The sequence below is a fragment of the Malus domestica genome, chromosome 10 (assembly GCF_042453785.1).
Source record: "Malus domestica chromosome 10, GDT2T_hap1".
NCBI lineage: Eukaryota > Viridiplantae > Streptophyta > Magnoliopsida > Rosales > Rosaceae > Malus > Malus domestica.
Genome location: NC_091670.1, coordinates 37,817,883 through 37,840,489, shown reverse-complemented (window position 1 = coordinate 37,840,489; position 22,607 = coordinate 37,817,883). Strand labels below are relative to the sequence as shown.

Genomic DNA, 22,607 nt, shown 5'->3' with positions numbered 1-22,607 from the left:
GACGGCCTCCCTTGTCCACATTAATTCTCGTTTGTTTTTTCGGTGCTGGGGTGACACTTTCACAAGGTGGAAGTGTCCTATTATTTGTAAGCCTTGCACTGTTGTTTCCTGCTCAGGCTCTGCCTCTGTTGTTAGCCTCTTGTAGGCTTTCATGCTGCTGCTTTGTTGATCCTGTCTTGTTTCAATGAAGTGTGTTTCCACTCAAAAAAAAAAAAAAAAAAAAAAACTAGTACTTTCACTTATGTTGCAAAATTTTGTCATTTTCGTTAAAACTCAAAATTTTCAAGTCATTTTCATTAGTTTTTCCTATTTTTTAAGGTTAAGATAGGAATAACGTAATTGTTGTAATTGAATTATTATTTAAATATTAATTACTGTATTTATCTTTACTAATTAATGAAACCCTCTTTGTCAATTAAAAGATGGTGAAAAGACAAATTAGTCTTCTATCATGCAAAAAAAAATTGATGGGCAACAATGTAATTTCACAGGTCCAAATTTTACTGTTTTTTATTAAAGTCTCACCTACAAGTGATGTTTAAATACCTTTAATATTAAAATAAATATAAAAAAAAATCTTCCACTCCCCCCACGTTCTCTCTCTCTCTCTCTCCCTCTCCCCTTCTCATTTTCTAAAAAAAATATGTTCATGCACACAAAATGTGTAAGCAAATGCTAATTTTCAATTGATGATACATTACATGACTAGCGAATTTGATTTAAAATTTTAAATTACCTAATATTACTCTTTAAAAAAATTCTGAGTCTTGAATTAAATACGGTATACTTTATGAATTGATAAGTGGTTTAGGAACAAATAATCAAGCCCTCGTACGTTAAATCCAATCAAATGGACAATGACGTGATTTGAAAAGCAATATCAACATGTGGGCAGACCATATGCTTCACAACCGCAGAAATCTAACTCCAAGAACACGCGATATCAGCTAGTTGGCAAGAAAGATCTTTATTGAAGGGTGCTATTGTCAGTTGCATATATGTAGAAATAATATTAAATATTGAAGTATTTAACGATAAAAAGATATACAGTATTTGAAGCTACACATAAAACTTAACACAAAATTAAGAGTGTTGATGTTCTAAAATTTGTACAATTAACCTCACTTAATGAAATAAAATCTAACTATTGTTGTTTGTTGCATTTGACGATTAGGTGACACTACTTAAAAGATGTGCTTTGCAAATAAATACTTATAAATAACTTGTTCTTAGTATATATATAGGGAATTGTTATTGACATTCCAAAAATCTCATTCTACACCCCAAACTTTCTATATTTTGAAGAAAAATACACTTGTGAGGAATGTAGAATGAGATTTTTGGAGTGCTAATAACATTTCCCTATATATAATGGTATTTCTCTTTTTAAGTTCATATCTCTTAGTTCTCGTGCTCAGAAGAAATAAGTGCTCTTATGATTTGGATAATGATTGTTGAGGTTTGTGTATGGAATGGTGGAAGCCATTGTAATTTGTAGCTACTCTTCTCATGTCATATGACTGCGCTCACGTATCATATACATCATGACAATGCTCACGTATCATATAATGTTTATTTTTTTTATCAATGTGATTTTAAACCCACAAAAATGCATAAATAAGAGTTACCCTAGGAAAAAAGCCGACAATTTAGCACTCCTCTTAACCCTATTACACTTTAAATTGAATATTTTACGATACCTAGTCACACATAAAATGTTAAAATCATTAAAAAGAAAAAGAATTTTATCAAGCGAATTATTATTTTTCCCTTGCTTTTGACCTTTTTTTGGGTAACATAAGGGGTAGATCAACCAAAATTAATTCAATAAGTTATTACAAACTGTTCGGGTCCTAAAACTTTCTTCATCTCATCAAATAAATGAGTTCTAGTATATCTAAATAAATTCCCAAAATAATAATACCTAAAATTTATATTATAATTCCAATTGATAAGATAGTCAGCATTTCATCTTTATTTATTTATTTTTAACAAACGATATTGTTTACATTAAAGGGGAGTGGGTGAGTTTAGTCTCACAATGGACGATCAATAATGTGGTTCAAGTTCATTTTTGGCGAAAATCAAACCTACAACATCTCAGTTACAAATAAAGAAAAATACTACTAGACTGAAGCACTAAATAACAACTTTCGCCTTCTTTTTTTTTTTACCATAGGAGCCAAAAAGAGGGTTACCATAGGGGTCTTTGCCAAGGAGTGAGGATTCTTGTCGGATTCTTTGTGAGAATTTTGAAGATCCTCAAACTATATCCGTCAATCATACATCGTACGGTCAGAAATTATTATAAATTTTTTTATTTAAAATTGAATATAAACGGTACTTAACGAAAACTAAACGCACAATGTACAATAAACGGATGTGAGAATCTCTTGGATTTTCATGATCGGGCTAGGATTCTCTCTCTTTAGACCAAGCACCCAACACAGCTCTCTCTGTTTCCGTAAAAATGCACGTGTCAACGCGTCATAGTGAGCTGGCTCCACAGATTACGTGGCACGCTCCTATTGGCCACAATTATTTAGCGAAGATCCCATCAGAGCCGTCCGTGTGATCCCAGTGAAGCTGACATAATACCTCTGTCTGACCGTTAAGAGAGAGAAGAACAGAGTCTTAAAGAGGAGGAGAGAGAGAGAGAGAGAGAGAGAGAGGGTCAGCTTTCTCCAGGTATTTCTTTTTATCTATTTTCCTCTTCAATTTTTCACCTTTTCGTTTCTACTATTCAGTATAATTATTATTAAAATTATTATTATTAATTTAGTTTAATTTAGCTAACTACAGTTCCTGTTGCTTGAATTCAATTGCTTTTTTTTTTTAAAGTGTGTGAATTTGGTAATTCAACTGGGTGCAACTGCCATTGGAGCTTCGTGTTTAGGGTTTTAAGTTCGTTTGTGGGTTTTGATTGTTCTTCCTTGGAGGAAATGCTTATACGATTTGAGAAGACTTGTTTGGTCAATGGGGTTTTAGAATTTAGAACTTTTGGTAATGAGTCAACTGGTTTGGTTGACTTCAAATCTTGAGGTTTTACTTGGACATTTCGGACTTTCAAATTAGGGGCTTTCGATTTTGTGCCTTTTTGGGGTAATGAGTATGTTCTTTTTAGGTTTCTTAATCATTTTTCGATGTTTGTATGCGTGTGTGTTTGTGCTTTAATTTTCAGTTTTGAATTTCGTACTCTTTTTTTTCCCACGAAATAAGGTTTTTGAAGAAGAAATTCTGCATTTTTAATATAGTTTGGATTCGGCGTTTGAGTTTGATTAGATTCCGACGAGATGGTATTGTAAATTTTGAGGTCAAATTCCATTTTGGATGGATTCTTCTGTTCTTGATTCCCATATATCATGTTTGGACACCCTAGTCATTTCATAGAACTCATAATCATAAATATGCAATCACAATAATTTTGACTTTTCTATGCTTATTGGAACAGTGGGGTTGCTAAGGAGGCTGTGGGAGTGTCGTGGCGGCTGGAGCATGGCATGAAAGCTTTCTGGTTAGTAAGGGAATTTGAATAGCCTTGTTCATAGCCTTGTTTGTTTGGTTATTTTACTTGTTTAGGATACCTCATTGTGTTGACTTAATTAGGTTTCATTTCTTGAAGTTGAGATGAAAAGTATCTTTGTGAATTTATATTTGGAAAGAAGGGAAGTTTTTCTCTTTTCCGGATGAGAAAAGGGAGTTTAAACACGTGGATGTTTAAATGCTGGATGTAGTGAATGCACATCTTGCAGCTGTTTGATCATGTTGACTGGATGGTATCCATCAAAGTGATCCCTGACGTTAAAAGGTGTCTTACGTTGTTGTCGTCACACAGGAGAAACAAACTATATATGGTTGTATTGAAAACTGCAGCATCTTCTTTTAAAAGTTCAATTTTGGATGTAGATTTATTGAATACTGTGCTTTGAATGGATGGCTCAGCATATGATGTAAGAGAATCAGCAGTTAATTACCATATTCTTTTACATGGTTACTGATTGTTGTGGGAAAGATAACTTTGGTAATTAATCAACTCATATCCCAATTTCCTAGGTGAAATGTTGCTTTTCCTACTTGCTGATTATCATTTGTAGCTCATTGGTGTGCAAGTTTTATTTGCATGCTGATGAGCCTTAAATTTTTGGGAGTTTTAACGAAAAGCCCACGGTACTGTTCACTGTAACGAAAAACCACATTTTTACACTAAAAAGTCAATCCTGGTACTATTCACTTTACCCTTTATTTTGTCCTTATCGTTAAAACTCAAAGTTTTGAAGCCCTTTTCATTAGTTTTCCTTAATTTTTTTCCTTCCTGAACAGATACATGAGCGACAGTTTGGTACAGTTTTTTAAGACTTCAGAAGACTTGGAGTTTAGATTGCTAATCATCACTACTATGAATCTTTGATTAGATACCCAGACAGAGATACGTTGATCCCACTACAAACTGTATGTTGCTTAATTTCTGTACTGCATGGTTCCCATTGTTATGGAGATTGGTATCATTTACTATATTCTTATCTTGATTTTTTTTTTCCTGACAGAGTCAAGATTGTGGTGCACATCACAAGTACAGTTCAAATGCCATCTTTCAAAATGAAGGCTCAATCAAGCACAGGATGTTTACGAGAAAAAAATTGTCTTCGTGTATGTCAAAGGTCAAGTGTGATTTCCAAGAAAGCATGTGTTCATGCTAGGAAATCTGAACATACAGAAGATTTTGACACTTGTAAAAATTGTCAGGAGGGTAAGAAACTGAACAGAAAGATGTTGACGTTTGATCTATCATATAGCATTAGAGTAAATACTCCATCATGTATCTTTGTATTTACGTGATCAAGCTATCTAATATTGACTATCCAGATTTCAATATTACATGCAAGTTTTTGTGGGTAATATTGTAAAATATGATACTAGGTTGCACTGCTAAGCAAAGTCTAAAAGGTCGTACCCAGTGCACAAGGCTCCCGCTTTACGCAGGGTCGTACCCAGTGCACTGCTAAGCAAAGTCTGAAGAAAAAAAATTCAGAATCATAATCATCCAAAGTTTGTGTTAGTTCTCGATGCATTTGAGCTCTCTGGCTTTCTATTTTTGTAATTTGAGACTTTTAAAGATTGTGTAAAATGCTTATATTCAAACACTTCTTATGATTCTCACTGAGCATACAATGGACATTGATACAATCCATGCACTATGCATCTTAAGTTTTTGCTTAATTATTAATATTAGAGCTTCTTATTATTCTCATAGTTTCTTCAAGCACACAAGTTTCTACTATAGAAATTGGAAGTGATGAAGCAACTGAACATCAGGAATTTCTGGGTGAACAAACTGGTCAAATTCAGCAGCAGTCATGTGATTCTTCCACCAAAAGAATGGTAAGTATTTCGAAGTTATAGTGTTGTGGGTACCATTTTTTCAGTTTGTCATTATGGGATGTCTTTCGGTGTATTGCGTTTCATTTCATGATGTTCCAGTTACCCTGCAAATGAAAATTCATTATTCCTTATCTTTGTCTTCTTGCTCAAGGTTTTCTAGAATTGCACCTTATGGGCCTTAGAATTTCTTGTAAGCTTGTATACCAACGGCTATTTATTAATTTCAGGACTCCTTTCACGCCTGCCCATCAAACTTAGAGACGATTTTCTCTCCTGCTTTGGAGTCCGGTGAAGTCAACGGCAAACAAAATAGTGAACCAAATGCTGACATTGATGCAGGTATGCCTTAGACTCAGTTGATTGAATACGTAGAGAATCTACTGAGTATTTTTCGTTTTTCCATTGACACCCCAGCCAAAGTTGGAAAGACAACCCCTTCTCTGTTATTTTTTTACAATTAAAAAAGGAACAAATAGGATAGGTATATGTTAGCCCTGAACCACGTGGAAATATATCCTCGAACTTTATTCAGTATATATAGGTTATTTCAGCAAAATTCAACCACTTTTAGGTGGACAGTGTGCTTTGAATAAATAATCTAATCTTCCTTGTCATTTAAGTAATGTTATGTGTTCTCTGACAAATATCTAGTATGCTAATCTTTTCCTGCCTTTTCAGGGTTAGGAACTGGTGACAGTGATGATAACGGAAGTTCATGTAATAATCGAAATTGCGATGTATCAGATTTCTATATTTCTGATATGATCATTTCAAGCTTACCCTTCGATGAGAATGCATTTCATGATGATATTAGTGAAATGAATTACTTTCCAGACTACAAATATGCTGAAACAAATATGTTTTTTGATGTGTCTGAGCAATACATGGTATTGCCTTTCCTAGAAGACACAATCAGAAGCAGTAATTTTTATACTAATGATGACAAATCATGTGAAGAAGCCATGGTAGATACAAATTGTGCTGGAATGTATTTGGGAATTGGTCAGATAAGCCCCTGCAACCAGGAAACGGTTGTCAACTCTTCCGACTCAGATCAGGCAGAGTCCTTTGATCCACAGTTGTTTATAAAAAACTTACCAGAATTATCAGATGTGGTATCAAACTATCAACCCAACATTTTGCCTGAGGAAGCTTCAAAAAGAAAGTCTGTAACACTTGTGCTTGATTTGGATGGTAAGCAATGCTATACGTATGTGTTTTCATATGGTTATGTGCCATCTTGTCATCATTTAATGTTACCCCTGACATATTACTAAGATCATTTAATGTTACATGTGGCATATTTTTTAGACCAGTTGGTCCATTTTTATCACTAATTTTGGAAATTTTACTTTTTAATGTTATCTTAAATGACAAATATTCTTTAAATTTCTTAGTGAATATATATTGAATCATTAGTTCCCTCAACAAGTTCATCAAATCCTTTGATCTACGCTACTGGTAGAGAAACTCGTCCTGAGCTCTACATGAAAAAAGTATATTAACAAAAGGTCTACACGCCAACATTGAAACCCGTAATGTTGAAAATTATGAAAACGAGATAGCAGCATTACTACTGAAATTCTGCAAAATTTTGTGTTACCTATTTACGGTCTGTAACATATAGGGTTCTATCAACTGTTTAGTTTGAAGTTTTGGCAGCTCCCATTCACTTTCTCTTTACACATAGGCGTGCAAGAAAACCTTATCTCTTGATAACATATATAATGTTAATATTATATATATTTCTAGTTCTGTGTGCGTGTGCTCATAATGATGACCCAGTTTAGTTAATTTTTGTCTCAAATGTGTTGACAAGTTGTAAATGCCATTTATAGTGCTTATATCGCACCTGTGGTTGGATTGGTATAATATTGGCTATATGTGCTGACAGAGACCACGTATACAATCTGGCATTTGTCTAGCAAGCAAATCTCTTCTTTCAGTTTATACCTTGCACGTGAACAAGCCCACATGTGTATATGTGACTGTGTGCTTGCCCCTTCATGGCCACATTAATGCATTCATATGTATATATGTAAGTGTGTGTATTCAAAATTCAGGCTTAGAATACAGTACACCAAGCCTCTAAGAATGTTAGTTTTCCTTTTTCGTTTCTCTGTTTGGTTAACTTTTGTCTGATCTCGTGGGAAAATATTTAATCATTCAGAAATACTATTTCCAAATACGGTTTAAATGATAGGATACAATTACAGACCACTGTACCAATTTTATGCCCTTGACATGGTTAGATCAGTTAGTGTTCCGCAGATCCAATCTTCTACTTAGAGATTTTTCAGTTTAATCTCAATGTGAATTTTTAGAGATTCATTTGAGAAATATGTTGTTGATAGGTTGCTGAAAAGTAATGTTGCTATTATACATGCAGAAACACTGGTTCATTCTACATTGGACCATCGAGATGACGCAGACTTCACATTTACCGTCTTTTTCAACATGAAGGAGCACACGGTATATGTGAAACGGAGGCCTTACCTCCAAATTTTCTTGGAGAGAGTTGCAGAAATGTTTGAAGTCGTTATTTTTACTGCCAGCCAAAGCATATATGCAGCGCAACTTCTTGATGTATTGGATCCATATGCAAAGTTTATATCTCGCCGAGTTTATCGTGAATCGTGCATTTTCTCAGATGGCAGTTACACCAAAGATTTGACAGTTTTGGGTGTTGATCTTGCAAAAGTTGTCATAATTGATAATACTCCCCAGGTATATCCCGGGTTTTCGTGTTAATTGCTTGGACTTTACTTATTTTTTTCATCCGCCTTGTTTCTTGCATTTCCACTCTATTGGCTGTTCTCTATTATTAATTTTTTTTTTGGCCTAGATAAAAACTTATGACGAAACAGTATTCTTTATGTTTTTGAAACGGGTCTTATTACTGATGAAAAAAAGAGGAGAGAGAAAAAGTTGGAAGAATGAACATTGTTATTACCGGATAAACTGATTGTTTTACCTTTATTCTCTTTTGACCATTTCAGGTTTTCCGCTTGCAAGTTAACAATGGAATTCCAATAAAGAGTTGGTTTGATGATCCGTCCGATAGTGCTTTGATTTCGTTACTTCCCTTCTTAGAGACCCTGGTTAATGCTGATGATGTTCGTCCTATAATTGCCAAGAGATTCGGTAACATGGAATAAGAGTCACTTGCCTTCTCATTTGCTTGAATATAGAAGCTTCTTGCCTCTCTCATATTTTTTTAGCAAATATTGGCCTCTAATTTAGATGCTCCTCGTTCTTTTTTCTTTTAAGCTCATGAGATAAATAGCTATCTAGTAAAGTCTTACTTTACCTTTTGTTAGTGTGCTCTTGGTTCTTGTTCCCTTATTTTCTGCGTTTCAGCTGACAACACTGTGGAATGGGTTGTCTGATTTTTGTTCAAAGGTAATTGTAGGGAAAGTCTTATTTATCCTTGTTGTACAGTTTTAAGTTGTTTTGCTTATCAGGGTGTACACATGGGAAATTATCTATACAATCTTGTTCTTTAACTGGGATGCTCCACTTTATTTTCACTTGATCTCGTGAGATTTAGTTATGCAATTAAATCTTCTTCTCCTTGTTGGCTGTCAGCTCTTCGATCTTGTTTCCTTGTTTTCTTCCTTTCAGCTGACAACACTGCAGAATAGTTTGTTAGTTTTTGTTTCAAGGTAACGGTAAGGAATGCCTATTTGTCCTTATCATACAATTTTAAGTTGCCTATTTGTCCTTAACTATCTTATTGCCATCCTCATAAATCTCTACTATCAAGGATATTCAAACGCTGAATTCTAATGTCATTTTTGAGTAATTTGAATTTGAAAATTCAAATGATAGTCAAGGAAGTAATAATTACTGTAAAAACTCAGGTTGAGCCTGTGATACTGCATATCTAGTAAATAAATTCTTACAGTTCATAAACAATTATACTGGGAACGAAAATGGAAATGCCATAATAATTAACGACGCTGAATACTTTCTGAACTTAAAAGTAAGTCTTACTTCTAATGAACTGTATGATAATGAAATTGAGAACTTTTCTGTAGTTCTGTGAAGGTTTGGCCCTTCTGGATGAGAAACAAGAAACTGGGAGGAACACAAAGAGGAGGACAAACTACTTGTGCATCCTATGTCTACATGGCATCATATTCCCAGAAGACTTGTTTGTACGCTTTGACGGACTGAATTTTTCTGGTTTTTACCATGTTCTAGAGATTAGTTTTAGTTTTATTTTCTTTTCCCGGAGATCCATTGCTCGATTTAATTCAAAATAGCTTGAAAGGAAATGTGAGGGGAAGTAATCTGACTATGCATCAAATCAGATTAGGCATTCAGTTTTGTTTTCTGATTAGGAATTCAAAACCTGTGAATAATACATCAGACTGTATGTTTAAGTGAATTATATACAACGATTCAAGATTGCTCTCGGAATTATGATGCACCTCTTTTCTGATTAACTATATGTAGGACATGGTAGCGTAGGAAGTTCAGGTTGAGAAACGGATTTGTGTCATGCTCGTTATTAGATGCTTAACTGACTGACATCTAAAGTTTGGAAAGTCGTCGTGAGGATGCTTGTGTTAATTCATGATGACCTGCATTAAGAATATAGGTGGTGGTTTTCTTCATGCATACAAAGATAATGCATGTACTGATGGATCAAGATATGTATGAATATCAGCGGGATCGGCCTCCTGCTTAGGTTTGCTGCTATCCTGTTGAAAGAAAGGTTCGAATATCAGAGAGATTAGTTGGGTTGTTAAATTAGCTTGACTAACACTGCTGTTCTTGATCTTCTGCCTGTTTTGTCTTTTGCACTTTCACAAATTTGCATGCGTTGCCTGCAGGTCATGCGGAGAACACTAACGCATTTTCTGGTAATGTAAGTCAGTTGTCGAGTTGTGTTGCTACTTATTTCTTGAGAGTCTGTGTAGACTTGTATTATATAAGCATAGAATTTTCCTTCAAGTGACGTTCGAGGCGGGTGGTTGTGTAATTCATGTTTCGATAATCATTTTATTTTCTGTTCAATTGCTTGTTTTCCCTCTTCATTTGCTTGTTTCATACTTGCCAACCAATGGCTATGATTATCTTGAATAAATCAAAGCATAGCCGGTGGTCGCCCTTTTTTTAAAGAAAACTAACGAAAAGTCCAAAAAAAACTTTAGTTTGAATGAAAAATAACAAATAAATATGTAGTGAATAGTACCAGGGAAAGGTAGAAATGTGGTTTTCATTAAAAGTGAACAATGCTGAAAGTGTTTCGTTAAAACTCCCTTTCTTTTATCCTTCAACCGGCGGATTACCGCTGTTGCTGCCTATGTCCAAATATTGGTTTTTGCCTGTGAGCGGTAATAGCAACACTGCTCGGCTCCTTCCTTACAATCATAGTCTTCTAACATACATGCAAAAATAATTCCGTAAAACCCGAAAAGGGTGGAATTTAATACACCTATCTTCCGTTATTCTGCTTGAAATTTGAAATGACTCTTTGCATGAAAGATGTCGAGTAAATGATGATGCCATTCTTGCTAATCGAATTTTTCATGCTTTCACGCGCATGAATGATTTGACGGTAATAACCACACGAAGGTATAGATTGTACGTTCACTATGCAATACAACAAATCACTAACATGCATCGAAATTCGACAAATTCATGGCTGAAGGCTATTTGCAACGCAAAACCATGGCTCAATATACAAGGGCCAGCCTCTGTTGGCTGAGAAGAGCCCGTCACTGTCATTTAATACCCTTTAAAGCATAAACTAACCCACCAGAATTCCATGACCATACCAACAAGGCGTCGCATTAGTGCTATAGTTAACGTTGCAACAGGATTACGTTCAAACATTTGAGTTCCAGAGGGGGGCTGGGTTTTGTGAACCGGGTTTCGTGCTTGTGTTGCCCATGATGGTATCTCCCTTCACTTCTGCGGACATTCTTCATGAGTTTGGGGAGATACGGAAGATGCAACTGTTCCATAATTATTTGGTGGCATGACGGCTTGGTCCTACATAACCCAAAAACCAAAGGAAAAATGAAATTTATGCTTGTTAGAACTGGGGAGACATCGATAATTTAAATTTAAAGATGTCAGGGGATATTTTGGACAGTGGATTGTGCACCACCGTTTTTCACATCATCAAGTTGTAGCTTCAAAGCAAACTAATTCCTCAGGCTTTTAGCTTAACACAATCAGAAGCATATGATGTTTTCCAACATGCTGATAACGTCTTCACAGTTATTTCTGTTTCTCATAACTAATAATAGGATACAACTGTTTGCAAGGCTGGACGTTCAGTGCCGATAAGGAGAGATAAAAAATGATGACCTGATAACTATGTGACGGTTTCAAATTGTCATCTCTTAACTTTTGTCTTCCCCCTTGACACTGGCATTACTATAAAATTGGGGAAGAGGGGAGAAAAATAGGAGAAGCCTATGCATCTGTGATAATTTCAAATTGTCATACCTCTTAACTCTTTATCCTTTTCCCCTTATGGGTTACTTTAATCCGAAATTGTTATTTCGCTTGCAAGTTACACAAGATAGTATATTTGATGCATAGGATATTTTTATACTTGTTTAATTTTTATCATGCACCTAGCTAACACCTAGTTTCCTTGACTAGTGGTTTTTATTTGGAATGATTTCGGTTTAATTTTAACAAGTATCTAGACAATTGCAAATATCATACCTGATGGTGGTAGTTGTCCCGCTGAATCATGGACGGGATATTTTGCTGCTGCTCCTGCATAAGGGACTGTTGTTGTAATGGCTGCTGATGTTTCTGCAAGTACATCAGATGTTGTTCCTGAAGTTGCTGTTGTTGATGAAGTTGCTGAATTTGCGGCTGCGGATGAGGTTGCTGAATTTGCGGCTGTTGCATCTGGAATTGCGGACTAAATTGCTGTTGCGTCTGTAGTTGTTGCAATTGTTGCTGTTGATAAGATTGTTGCTGTTGCATCTGAGCATAATATTGTTGAAGTTGTTGCTGCTGAAGCTGATACTGTTGCAACAAGACCTGCTGCTGCTGTTGCGGCTGCTGCTGCTGCTGTGCTTGATGCATCTGTTGTTGTAGAAGAAACAGCTGCTGCTGCTGGTAGTAATAATACTGCCACATCTCATTATATGCTTGGCTGTTCTGCATGCCATACTGCACGTTGCCTAAAACGGATGATTGGGACATCTGTGGAGGAACAGATTGGACAGGCAACTGAGGCTGAGATGAAGAGGCATAATTTGGTGCTTGTACATTCTGCATAGGCCAAGCATTAGGTGCCATTACATTAGTGGGAGTGGCTGCTGCTTGATATCGATTATGATCCTGGCTGCCTTGCTTAATTTGCGAGCTCTGTGAAGACAAAGGTTGAGGGGGTTGACCTAGAATCCCAGGCATTGGACGACCCGTTTCAGCTTGTGGGTATTTTTTAGGAGAAAGTGGCTTCTGCTGATATGAGTTTCTTTGTAGACGTCCCCGAAAGCCAAATTTGGAATCTCTACGAACTTTACCGGAATGATTATTCTGACGCCAGTCACCATAACTATTTACAGCTGGCTGAGAAGGCATTTGCATTGGCTTAGGACTAACCACTTCATTTCCAGCTGTTTCTAAAGCTCTGGTATTTCTTGGGCTGTAGTCTTCATTAGATTTGCAATTGCTCTCTAGCTTCCTTTCATTTGAAGTATTGGTTTCTTGAGAAGTTTCACGCTTGTGAAAAATGGAGGGTATTGAATCCGGATTTGTATTCTCCTGGGAGCTTAAAGAAAGACTCTCCAATGACAGTGGCTTCAGGTCTTGTTCAGGCTTGTTGTCAATCTCTCGATGAACATCGCTCCTGTCTGTGCGTTCTTGTGAAGATTCTACAGTTTCATTCCCTTCAGCAACTTGACATTCTAATTCAACAGATGATGCCTTTGGTTCAGTAGTATTTTCTCTGGGCTCCTCAGGATTTTCTGAAGATACCTGTTCCACTTTTACTAAACCTACAGATGACAGATTTGCTTCGGGTTTATCATCTCTTGGTTGTGTTGGTTGCTCTCTTGAAATTTCTGGAGATGGTAGTTTCCGTGTTTCCTGAATGTTTTCAGGTTGGCTTGATTGAAGGTTGTCGGAGGTAATCTGCTCAAGCTGACTTCCCTGAGATGGCATATCCTGGTCCAACGTATGATCAGTTCCTTCCTGGCCAGACTCGATACTATGATTGTCTGGCAATAACGATTTGCCGTCAACGGTGTCATGCAATGGGAGCACAATCAAGGAGTCAGAACTACAATCTCCAGATGGCTGCTGAGGCATAGCGACCAGAGTTTCCTCCATTTGTCTAGCCAATTCCAAAGGTTTTCTAAATGTAGGTTTCTGATGGAAAAAAGCTGTCCTTGTAGAGAATGGGAACAGTCGTACATGCCGAGTCCACACCTTTCTTACTTCATGGATGGTTCCACAAAGGTCAACAAACTGTTTCCATCATATACAAGTCAGAACCAAAAGAACCTGATGAAATAGCATAATACTGTAATTACAGTCTTCCCAGAGGTTAGTGAAATTGCCGAACCACCATACTATATTTCCCTCGTACTATAAGAAATTACAATATGGAGAGGCAGAAAGCAACACGTAGCACCTTTTCCCCTCAATCTATTATTTTTCCAAAGACCAGAAATGACAGTATCAACATAAAATTGAGTTAAAAGAGAAATTTTCACCTCTAAATATAAACTTGAAATATCCTCTGCATCTTTTGCATTCAGACCATCAGATACACCTGACTCTGGAGAGATTGCTTTGGCGACAATAGAGTCTACCACATTTAGGTGTCGCTTCCCTCCATGCATACTTGCGAAATTTATCAACTCCTGAAGACATATCAATCAAGCAACTTTACACTTCTGTAACGAAGTTAAACTTTTATCATGATGATATAATGAGTAAGGTTTAATACATTGAAGCATAGATTCAGACTATGTATTTCCACAACAGGTCCATTCATGATGTGGAAATGTAAATATTCATAAGGTACTAAGAGAAGAGAAATACCTCTAGAAGTGATTTGGAATAAGGTAAGTGTTTGATGCCATCCATCAAGACATCTCTGGCAGCATCTGCATTATCAGTCATCTGTGACAGGAAAGCAAGGAGATGTCGATAATCATATCAAAGTTAGCCACCACATTCATGTACTATAAATAAATGGAAAATCTCCTCAAAAGTCAAATACTAAGGGGACAATGCAAGCATATAGAGAAACAGAAGTTCATATATCAACGAGTTCATAAAAGGACCAACATTGTGTGCTGCATACTACTTTGCCTATCCATACAACAAACCAAATCATTTTTGGAACGTGGACTTATATTTTTATAAGCACAGGAGAGCTGCATTTTCTTTAATAAATACTATAATAAAACATGGATACTTACTAAATATGCCTAAATGGCATTAAGCACTTTAAACTGAAATAGAGGGGGAGTTGAAACTGGAACCAAATCTTGTAGCAAGTAATTGCTATCACCCCAATGCAGATATGGACTTTCCTGTGTTTATATATTACGTACCATGTATATAAGTCGAGAAAAATGAACATATAAAATAGCAAGGGCATGCATCTTCTTCTTCTCTGCAGCCATTTCTAGCGCTTCTTTGTATATATTGGAAGCTGCTGTGATATTTCCCTGATAATGTAGGAAAAGCATCAGCTTGCGTTGGTCCTCATTCTTAATCAAAACAATAAGAACGAGTAATATTTTCATTTAATTGATGAAAGAGCTGATTGCATACCATACGTTTTTCCATATTAGCCTTTGACATAACATTCTTCACAAAACAAGAATCTGATTCTGTATCGCAATGAAGAAAAGCAGCACGGGCACCAGATACATCTCCCGTTTGCTCCTTAAACCTGGAACTGAAAAGATGAATCACCGGCACTCTCTGCAACGAACATATGAGGATGGCCATAAACATCTCCAGTCATGTACAAAGTAATCGAGTCAAGGCATCCTAGCAGCAATTGAGAACATCATAAACTTGTCACACAATTGCTAACACTGATTTTAGAGAAAAAATTATAAAAAAGGTCGTACCCAGTGCACAAGGCTCCCGCTTTACGCAGGGTCTAGGAGAGGTGAATGTCGGCTAGCCTTACCCCCATTTATGGAGAGGCTGCTCCCAAGTCTCGAACCCGAGACCTACCGCTCATGGGCGAAGGCACTTGCCATCGCACCAAGTGCGACCTCTAGAGAAAAAATTATAGTACAGAAAATTTAAAATAGTACTGCTCGAAGTTGTCCACAACATGATGCATGATGAAATTATTTGACAGTTGAGATTACTCCAAGTATAATGATTGTTTTATCACCAAAGAAATTTGTATAATCCTATCCATAATGAGTTTCCAGTGTATCCTTAGTTCCTTACACAAAAGAAAATTAAACCCTTGGCTTTAATTGCCTGGCAACCAGTAAGGTGACCGATGAAGTCATTATTTTATAACTACCTTTGAGGAGGAAAAACAATTAGTTTTAGAGTTGATTATGTGATGGCTGAATAGGTAAATGCTACAGAAAAGTTCATCTTTGCCAAACAAGTTTAGGATCTAGTATTTTTGGAAAGCCCATGACATGTCCCAACATTCACATTCTCAAGACAAGTGCCTCATCTCCTGGTCCATTTCATGCTATGAAGGTTCCAACTTCAATTATTAAAGATGATACACCAAAAAATACAACTCAGTACAATTCCTCAGAGAACCAGTAATAGACAATTATACTGTAACTTCCCAATGTTATGGTCTTTAGTGTTTGACTAATCAAAACATTGTAGCACAAAATACAACTCATCTAAAACTTGATGCATAGTTTCAAGTAAAAATACCTTTAGAAAAATTTGGGTTGCTCGGTCAAGAGCATAGTTTGCAATCTCTCTTCCTCCGTTAATTTCCATGAAATCCACATAACGCATCCAAAACTCAGGGTAATTAGCACAGGGAATCAAGCATCTCTCGTAAAGTTTTACAGCCTACACACAATAGATGAAAGGGGATTCAGATAACAATAAAAGAGAGGCAAGGGGCCAAGGCCACGTAAGCAAAAGAAAATTGTAGAACCATACCGAATCAAAATCCCCTTGCATCTCAACAAAATCCAGATAGGAATGCCAATTCTCCAACTGACCCACATCAAGTGGCTTCACATGGAAGTAAGACCTCCTTATATTGCTCTCATAAATACCAATTTTTCCTTCTAGCCGACATGCTTGCTGATACAACTGCTTTCCAGTATACAAGTACTTTTCCAGTGCTTTATGCCTGTCTAAGCCATTTTCTGCATCCAGTAGGTCTTTGACAACAAGGGCAATTTCATGATCCGTATAAAATGTAGGGACTTCGCTACCAACCACCGCTTCAGATTGCAAATCTTCAGTAGAATTACTCTGGCATTTCATCTCCCCTTCACACAAGGCAGCCAACTTCTTCAAACTGATGAGAAAATGAAACTGATGCCTTGTAAGAATAACATCTAAGTGGTTCAACTAGAAGGGCAAAAAAGACACAAAATTGTAAATGTTACACTCCGCAAGCATAAAAAAAAATCAACGTCAGTTGAAATCCACTATAACAGCAAACCACACATTCTGGTAAACTGTTGATTACCATGCAAACAAGGTCTTCAAAAAATTACATGGTAATAACTGAACAATAAGAAATTATAACGAAAGAGCACAAACTTGATCGAGAGCTATGATTTAAAGGTTTCCCCTTTTCTTTTTAACTCCAACGAATCAATGCAAGATATACCTTTCATAATACTGGTGCAACTTTTTGGTAGGAAATCTTAGAGCTTGGATGTAAATCTGTGCCAGCGAACTCCATTCCCGCTGAGAATACTCAAACTCAATGTACTTGTCCCACAGAGTATGGCATGAGTAATCCTTTCCAACAAACGACATGCCTCGTTTAAATAATCTGTCCAAGAATTTCAAAGTTTTAAACTTGCAAACAATAAACACTGTCTAAAAACATGCAAGAGAGCTGAAAATTTCTACTAGTTCAGATGACTATAACCGAAAAGGCGCATCAATGATTCAACTACTTCAAAATTTATAGCTGAATTTTGTTACGGAATCAATTTGATATTACCTGCGAATATCAGACGGGTCTTCGAAAACAGACATACTGAAGTTACAGTAGTCCACCCAAAGGGGAACAGAGTAAGTTGCTGCCTGCACCGCCAGTTCGAAAACTTCAACAGCCTTGTCAACACTGCATAAGCGGGTCTTGTGATCGGCATACCTCCTCCAATATCCATGGCAGAGCGGAAACTCGGACAAGAAAGAGTCGTAAACAGAGGATATTTTCTCGATGTCATCCTGCACACAATTTCACAGCCAAAATTCACAAAAATAAAGCATAAAAATTATGAAAATTTACGAAATTAAGAGAGAAAAGAAAGCTATTTGCTTACAGAATATGTGTTTTCCATCTCTGAAATGAGTGAAGTCCAGTGATCAAAGTCGAGAGAGACTCCATCAAAATCATCCGACGGAAAAGCTGAATAATTTGAGCGGTGCATTACTTCAGCATTCAGAAAGCAGCTTACAGTGGCTAGAGTAACCCCTAGAGGAACCATAGTGTGTGTGTGTGTGTGTGTGTGTGTGTGTGTGTGTGTATGTGCATAGAGAGAGAGAGAGAGAGAGAGAGAGAGAGAGAGAGAGAGAGCGCGTTTACCTGGAGAGTCTGACTCCATGGGCTGAGGCTCCGATTCGCAATTGCAAGTCCGCATAGCCGAAAAAATTGATGAATGTGATCGGAGAGAGGGGAGGGGGAGGTAGCGACTAACGAGGCTTGATAGGGAGGAGACGGCTGATAACAGGCGATGGAGGTGAAGGAGGGTATTTGGTTACGATGGTTCGATTCAACGAATTAATTAAGATTGTTCGGTGAAATATTCCGGTCATCCGAAAAAAATTCGTCAATAAACTCGTTAAGTAACGCGTTGGTTTTCACGTGAGACACCATATCTACAAGAAACTAATAAATAGTTTGAAAATTTTTAGTTTGTATTCTATTGGTTGTTAATGAGACTCCTGCATTAAAAAATTAAATTAAAAATATTTGTCACCTTCTTTGTTTGCTGTCAAAAAAGGCAATTAGAAAGCAATGAGTCAAATGACTCACATGCCACATCATATATGACATATCCATTGAAGAACACTTGAATGTCTTTTAATCTTATTTGACATCTCATTTGGAGATGGTCTTAGGATCACTATTAGGCGAGGGTTAAAAAAAAGGGTAAAATTTAGTTTGCGTAAATTTACTCTACTGCTCATCATTTTGTTTTGTGGTAGAAGACAAAATTGTCCTTTTTACCTTCTTTTAGTCAACAAAGAGAGTTCTATTAATATGGTTTAGAGATTTTATTAATGGAACAATACTTGATTACTCAAAGATGAGTAGGAATTCCTACTCAAAACTCTTAGTGTTTTAATCACAAAGCTTTGTGCTTATGATCATAACCATTCATATTATGAATCACATTGTAAAGATCATCTCTGCAAAAAATAAATTAAAATGAATTAAAACTAAGGTTGTTTAGTTAATCTATTATAGCAAATACATAGACAGTTTGTAATGTTTTTACCAATACCGTTCATTTGTTTTTAAACAGTTTAATAACTAAACGACCTTAGTTTTAATTGATTTCTTGCAGAGACGATTTTTATAGGGTGATTTATAATATGAACGGTTCTAATTATAAACATGAAGTTCTATAAATAGACAACGAATAATTTTGAGTATAACCTACTCATCTTTAAGTAATCAAATATTGTTTTTAATGTAGTTTAGAAAACCATTTTGAATCAAAAGCCCACTTAATACAATTTTAAATTTTTTTATAGTACAAATTGCTCAAATTGAAAACCTCACCTAATTCAGAAACCACTTACAAATTTTAGGGTAAAATATTGAAGCAACCAATTCCATCTCTTTCAATTCAAAAGTCACATTTAATTCCATTTTGCCTGACCATACGAAACTATTGACAATACAAAGTGAGATTTTTTAAACTTGTTACGTTTCAATTTATCTAAATGCATCACATCATTGATTTAAAATACCACAAACTTAATGTACTTGTTTCATATAAATTATTTTTTAAAACAAAAATTGAGTCTCACTTTGTTCTTTATTAATTACAAAAAATATCGCTTCAGCCTATAATTTGTTTAAGAGCATATTCCAAAAGGAAAAAGAAAAAAAATTAGAATACTATGAGTAATGCTAGGTAAACTAAATTTGCAAATCATAACAATAGAAAATAAATACGTTAATCAATAACAATCTAATTATCAACAATCACGTCATATATTTACAAATTTGATCTAAATAGTGACATTACTACGTTGTTGCTGTTGCTGAACCACCAACACACTAGATTTGCAGCGAAAGTCCGCTGAGGAAAGCATGTCGCCGATAACCCCAAGCTCCGGGAACTCACTCCAGTCCTCAAGACCCAACGTCTGAGGGCTTTTCACCTTATATCTTCTCCCGACGATGAGCAGGTCGTATTCATCGTCGTCCATCAACGACCGTATTTTCCTTGTCGTTTGAGTCCCATCCTGTACATTCTCTTCCACGTAACTCACATATCCTATACTCTTCTGCTTTACTTCCTTCAACATCTCATTGTCCTGCACCCACTCCCATTTGTTGTGACTCTCCTCGTGGTCTGATGCGTCCACCAGATGAATCACCGTCAGGCTGATGCACGCGTCCTTCACCATCCGTTTCGCGAGAGTAAGCGCCTCCCTATCGTCCTTCCCTCCGAGAAAAACCACCGCAACTCTATACCCTTCAGCTGAGGAGTTGGTGCATCTTATGTGACCACGGTTCACAAGAATGGCAACCGAACATGGCGCGATTTTAAGTACCCTACGATTGAGATCCCTTACGTTTTGGTTTTCCGACTCAATAGACCCGTCAGTGGTCGACCACTTCCGATGAAACGGAAGGATTATGAGCGACGTGTCCTTGTCCAGCGCGAGGGTGCATATGTCGTCATACATGTATTGGGGAGGAGAGACCACTGTAAATACATTAACGGAGACAGCTCCATCGTTGTCTCTCATAAACTGAGTAAACGAGCGGATGACATTGTCGGAGTACGAGTAGTTGGAGAGGTCCCTTTTGTGTATATCGTGGGCGAAGAAGATGGGCGTGCTTCGGGCAACTAGCTCGATGAGGTGAAGGACGTAGAGGGTGATGGAGCTTTCTCGAGTAGGGCACGCGGCGTCGAGAAGATTGATGATGGCGGGGGTGTTATCGGCTCTGTTGATGCACGCAAGGATTCGTAGGTCGGAATTGGGTTTGTCATTCATAAGGTTTCTTTGTTGGTAGCCGGCGTATTTTATCTTAGGATCGTACAAGAGCTTCACAAGAGGTGGCACGACAATTGCACTAAATACGACGGTGAACATCATGTAATTAAAGACCCCATGAACAATAACCTGCGCATAAGGAAAAACATGGGAACTAGTATTAATATCAGTAAGGCTGCCTATTAGTAATTATAAAGATGAACATGCAAATGCGTGAACGTGTGACAATAATAATGTGTAGTTTGTTACGAATTAAATTAAATTAAAATAAGTATTTGCATGTTATAATTAAATTGACTAGATTGGTAATACCATATCGACATGTATGTATTATTAATTTATATAAACTTAAACTTACGTACCCAAGTGTCTCTAGCAATGGTGTATGCGGCTATCTCGACAACGCCTTTGCTGGTCATTACGAGTGCTAGTGCCACAGCATGCTTGAGAGGCATATTGCAACACAAAGGAGTCACCAAAGAGGCCACAAATTTGCTCAAGAAGATCACAAGAGTGATGATTGCTGTGGCACGAACTGCCGTTTGGTCACCATCAGGCACCTCCTGATGTACAACCACCCTCATCATGGACGTCGTCACAAAAACCGGCATAAAAACCCTATTGACCATAAAGTCAAGCTTTCTGACCAGTGTAGCTCCCAGTGGGGGCCCATCTGGCACAGCCAATCCCAAGATTAAAGGGCCCACTACAATGGACAGACGAGCTTCATGGGAAATCAATCCAGATCCAAAAACAGCCAGCAGGATTATTGATATGTACGAGTCCTTAACGGATTTGCCCTCCGGTGTCTTTCTCACCATCCACAACATAACTGGACGACAAACGTAGTAAACAAACAAGGTGAAGACTATCATCATCGTCAAGTCGATAAGGGGCTTATCCGGATCTTGCTGCATGACTGTCATTATGGTTGAAACACCGGTGAGTGAAATGCTGGAGAGGTCACTGACAAGTGCCGATGATAATGCGAGCCGGCCGAGCTCAGAGTTTAAGATTCTGAGCTCAGTGAGGAGGCAATGGATGACGGGGGACGGAGACAGAGAGTGCATTGATGTTATGAAAAGAAGCTGAACAATTTCCTCGGCTTGTAAGGACCACTGGAAGGTGAGGATGAGAAGGGTTGCAGTGGCGGCAATTAGAGGCACTATCAAGGTTAAAACACCGGTGTAGATGGCCTTTCTTCCGGTTTTATATACTAATCCGACGTCCATTTTTACTCCAAACAAGAAGGTGAAGAGTGTGTAGCCAGACAGTGATATTATGTTGAGTACTTCTTGATTAGGAAAAGGAAATATGGGATTCAAACTGAAGCCACGACTTGAATGTCGGACCATTCTGTCAAGTCCTAAATCACCAAGGAGTAATCCAGCCTGGAGGGTTCAGCCAAAATAATGTTAATGTCACTAGTAATTACTTAATGCACTCATAACATTGATAAGACCAATTTTTGTTTTATCATCTATCGTTCCAAGAAACTGCAAGAGCGGAGTCCATTTTGTAGCGATAGATGCCTATAATTATACCACAAAATAAGATTCCGCTCCTTGTAGTGATCAACCTCACAAATTCCGCTCCTCAAGCCCGCATGGTTAGTCACTACTATTTCTTTCTAAAGACAACCACAATGATGGTGAGAAATATTTAGACAATTAGAACATGCCGATGAACGACTGTCAACCATTAATGTAATGTATTATGTGAAATGTACTATGAGACTCATATGCATCTACAACTTTTATCCGATACATGGTACGTACCAGAAGTTGTGCGGCAAACACCGGGAGGCCAAATAACTTGAGAAACAAATGGGTGAGTTGGGTTAGAACATAGAT

The 22,607-nt window shown here is 37.1% G+C and overlaps 3 protein-coding genes across 7 annotated transcripts; 1 reads left to right on the top strand and 2 right to left on the bottom strand.

Annotated features, from left to right (window-relative positions):
- Positions 1 to 2,609: 2,609 nt before the first annotated feature.
- On the top strand, positions 2,610 to 9,804 carry LOC103446261 (uncharacterized). 5 transcript variants are annotated; one of them, XR_011572033.1, is made up of 10 exons: positions 2,610 to 2,688; positions 3,452 to 3,514; positions 4,321 to 4,449; positions 4,545 to 4,747; positions 5,252 to 5,379; positions 5,607 to 5,718; positions 6,058 to 6,573; positions 7,769 to 8,106; positions 8,379 to 9,044; positions 9,420 to 9,804. XR_011572033.1 is itself a non-coding variant. In XM_029110272.2 (9 exons), exons 4-9 carry the CDS (start codon positions 4,582 to 4,584, stop codon positions 8,535 to 8,537), a joined length of 1,419 nt encoding a protein of 472 aa, XP_028966105.2. In that variant the 5' UTR covers positions 2,610 to 2,688; positions 3,452 to 3,514; positions 4,321 to 4,449; positions 4,545 to 4,581; the 3' UTR covers positions 8,538 to 9,804. The 5 variants fall into 5 exon arrangements, 4 of the variants coding, with proteins under 4 accessions (XP_028966105.2, XP_028966106.2, XP_008383569.3 ...); XM_029110272.2 differs by having other exon boundaries at positions 8,379 to 9,804; XM_008385347.4 differs by lacking the exon at positions 2,610 to 2,688 and adding an exon at positions 2,733 to 3,102 and having other exon boundaries at positions 8,379 to 9,804.
- A 1,164-nt stretch (positions 9,805 to 10,968) lies between these two features.
- LOC103446219 (pre-mRNA-processing factor 39-2) lies at positions 10,969 to 18,332 on the bottom strand. The gene is made up of 12 exons (XM_008385300.4): positions 18,101 to 18,332; positions 17,838 to 17,923; positions 17,513 to 17,742; positions 17,171 to 17,338; positions 16,486 to 16,852; positions 16,249 to 16,392; positions 15,154 to 15,306; positions 14,931 to 15,047; positions 14,413 to 14,493; positions 14,082 to 14,231; positions 12,073 to 13,833; positions 10,969 to 11,385 (listed from the first exon to the last, which is right to left on the bottom strand). Exons 1-12 carry the CDS (start codon positions 18,153 to 18,155, stop codon positions 11,299 to 11,301), a joined length of 3,399 nt encoding a protein of 1,132 aa, XP_008383522.3. The 5' UTR covers positions 18,156 to 18,332; the 3' UTR covers positions 10,969 to 11,298.
- A 1,426-nt stretch (positions 18,333 to 19,758) lies between these two features.
- LOC103446260 (cation/H(+) antiporter 4-like) lies at positions 19,759 to 21,986 on the bottom strand. Its single transcript, XM_029109295.2, has 2 exons — positions 21,117 to 21,986; positions 19,759 to 20,883 (listed from the first exon to the last, which is right to left on the bottom strand). The coding sequence occupies exons 1-2, from the start codon at positions 21,984 to 21,986 to the stop codon at positions 19,759 to 19,761; spliced, it is 1,995 nt and encodes a 664-aa protein (XP_028965128.2).
- Positions 21,987 to 22,607: the final 621 nt, after the last annotated feature.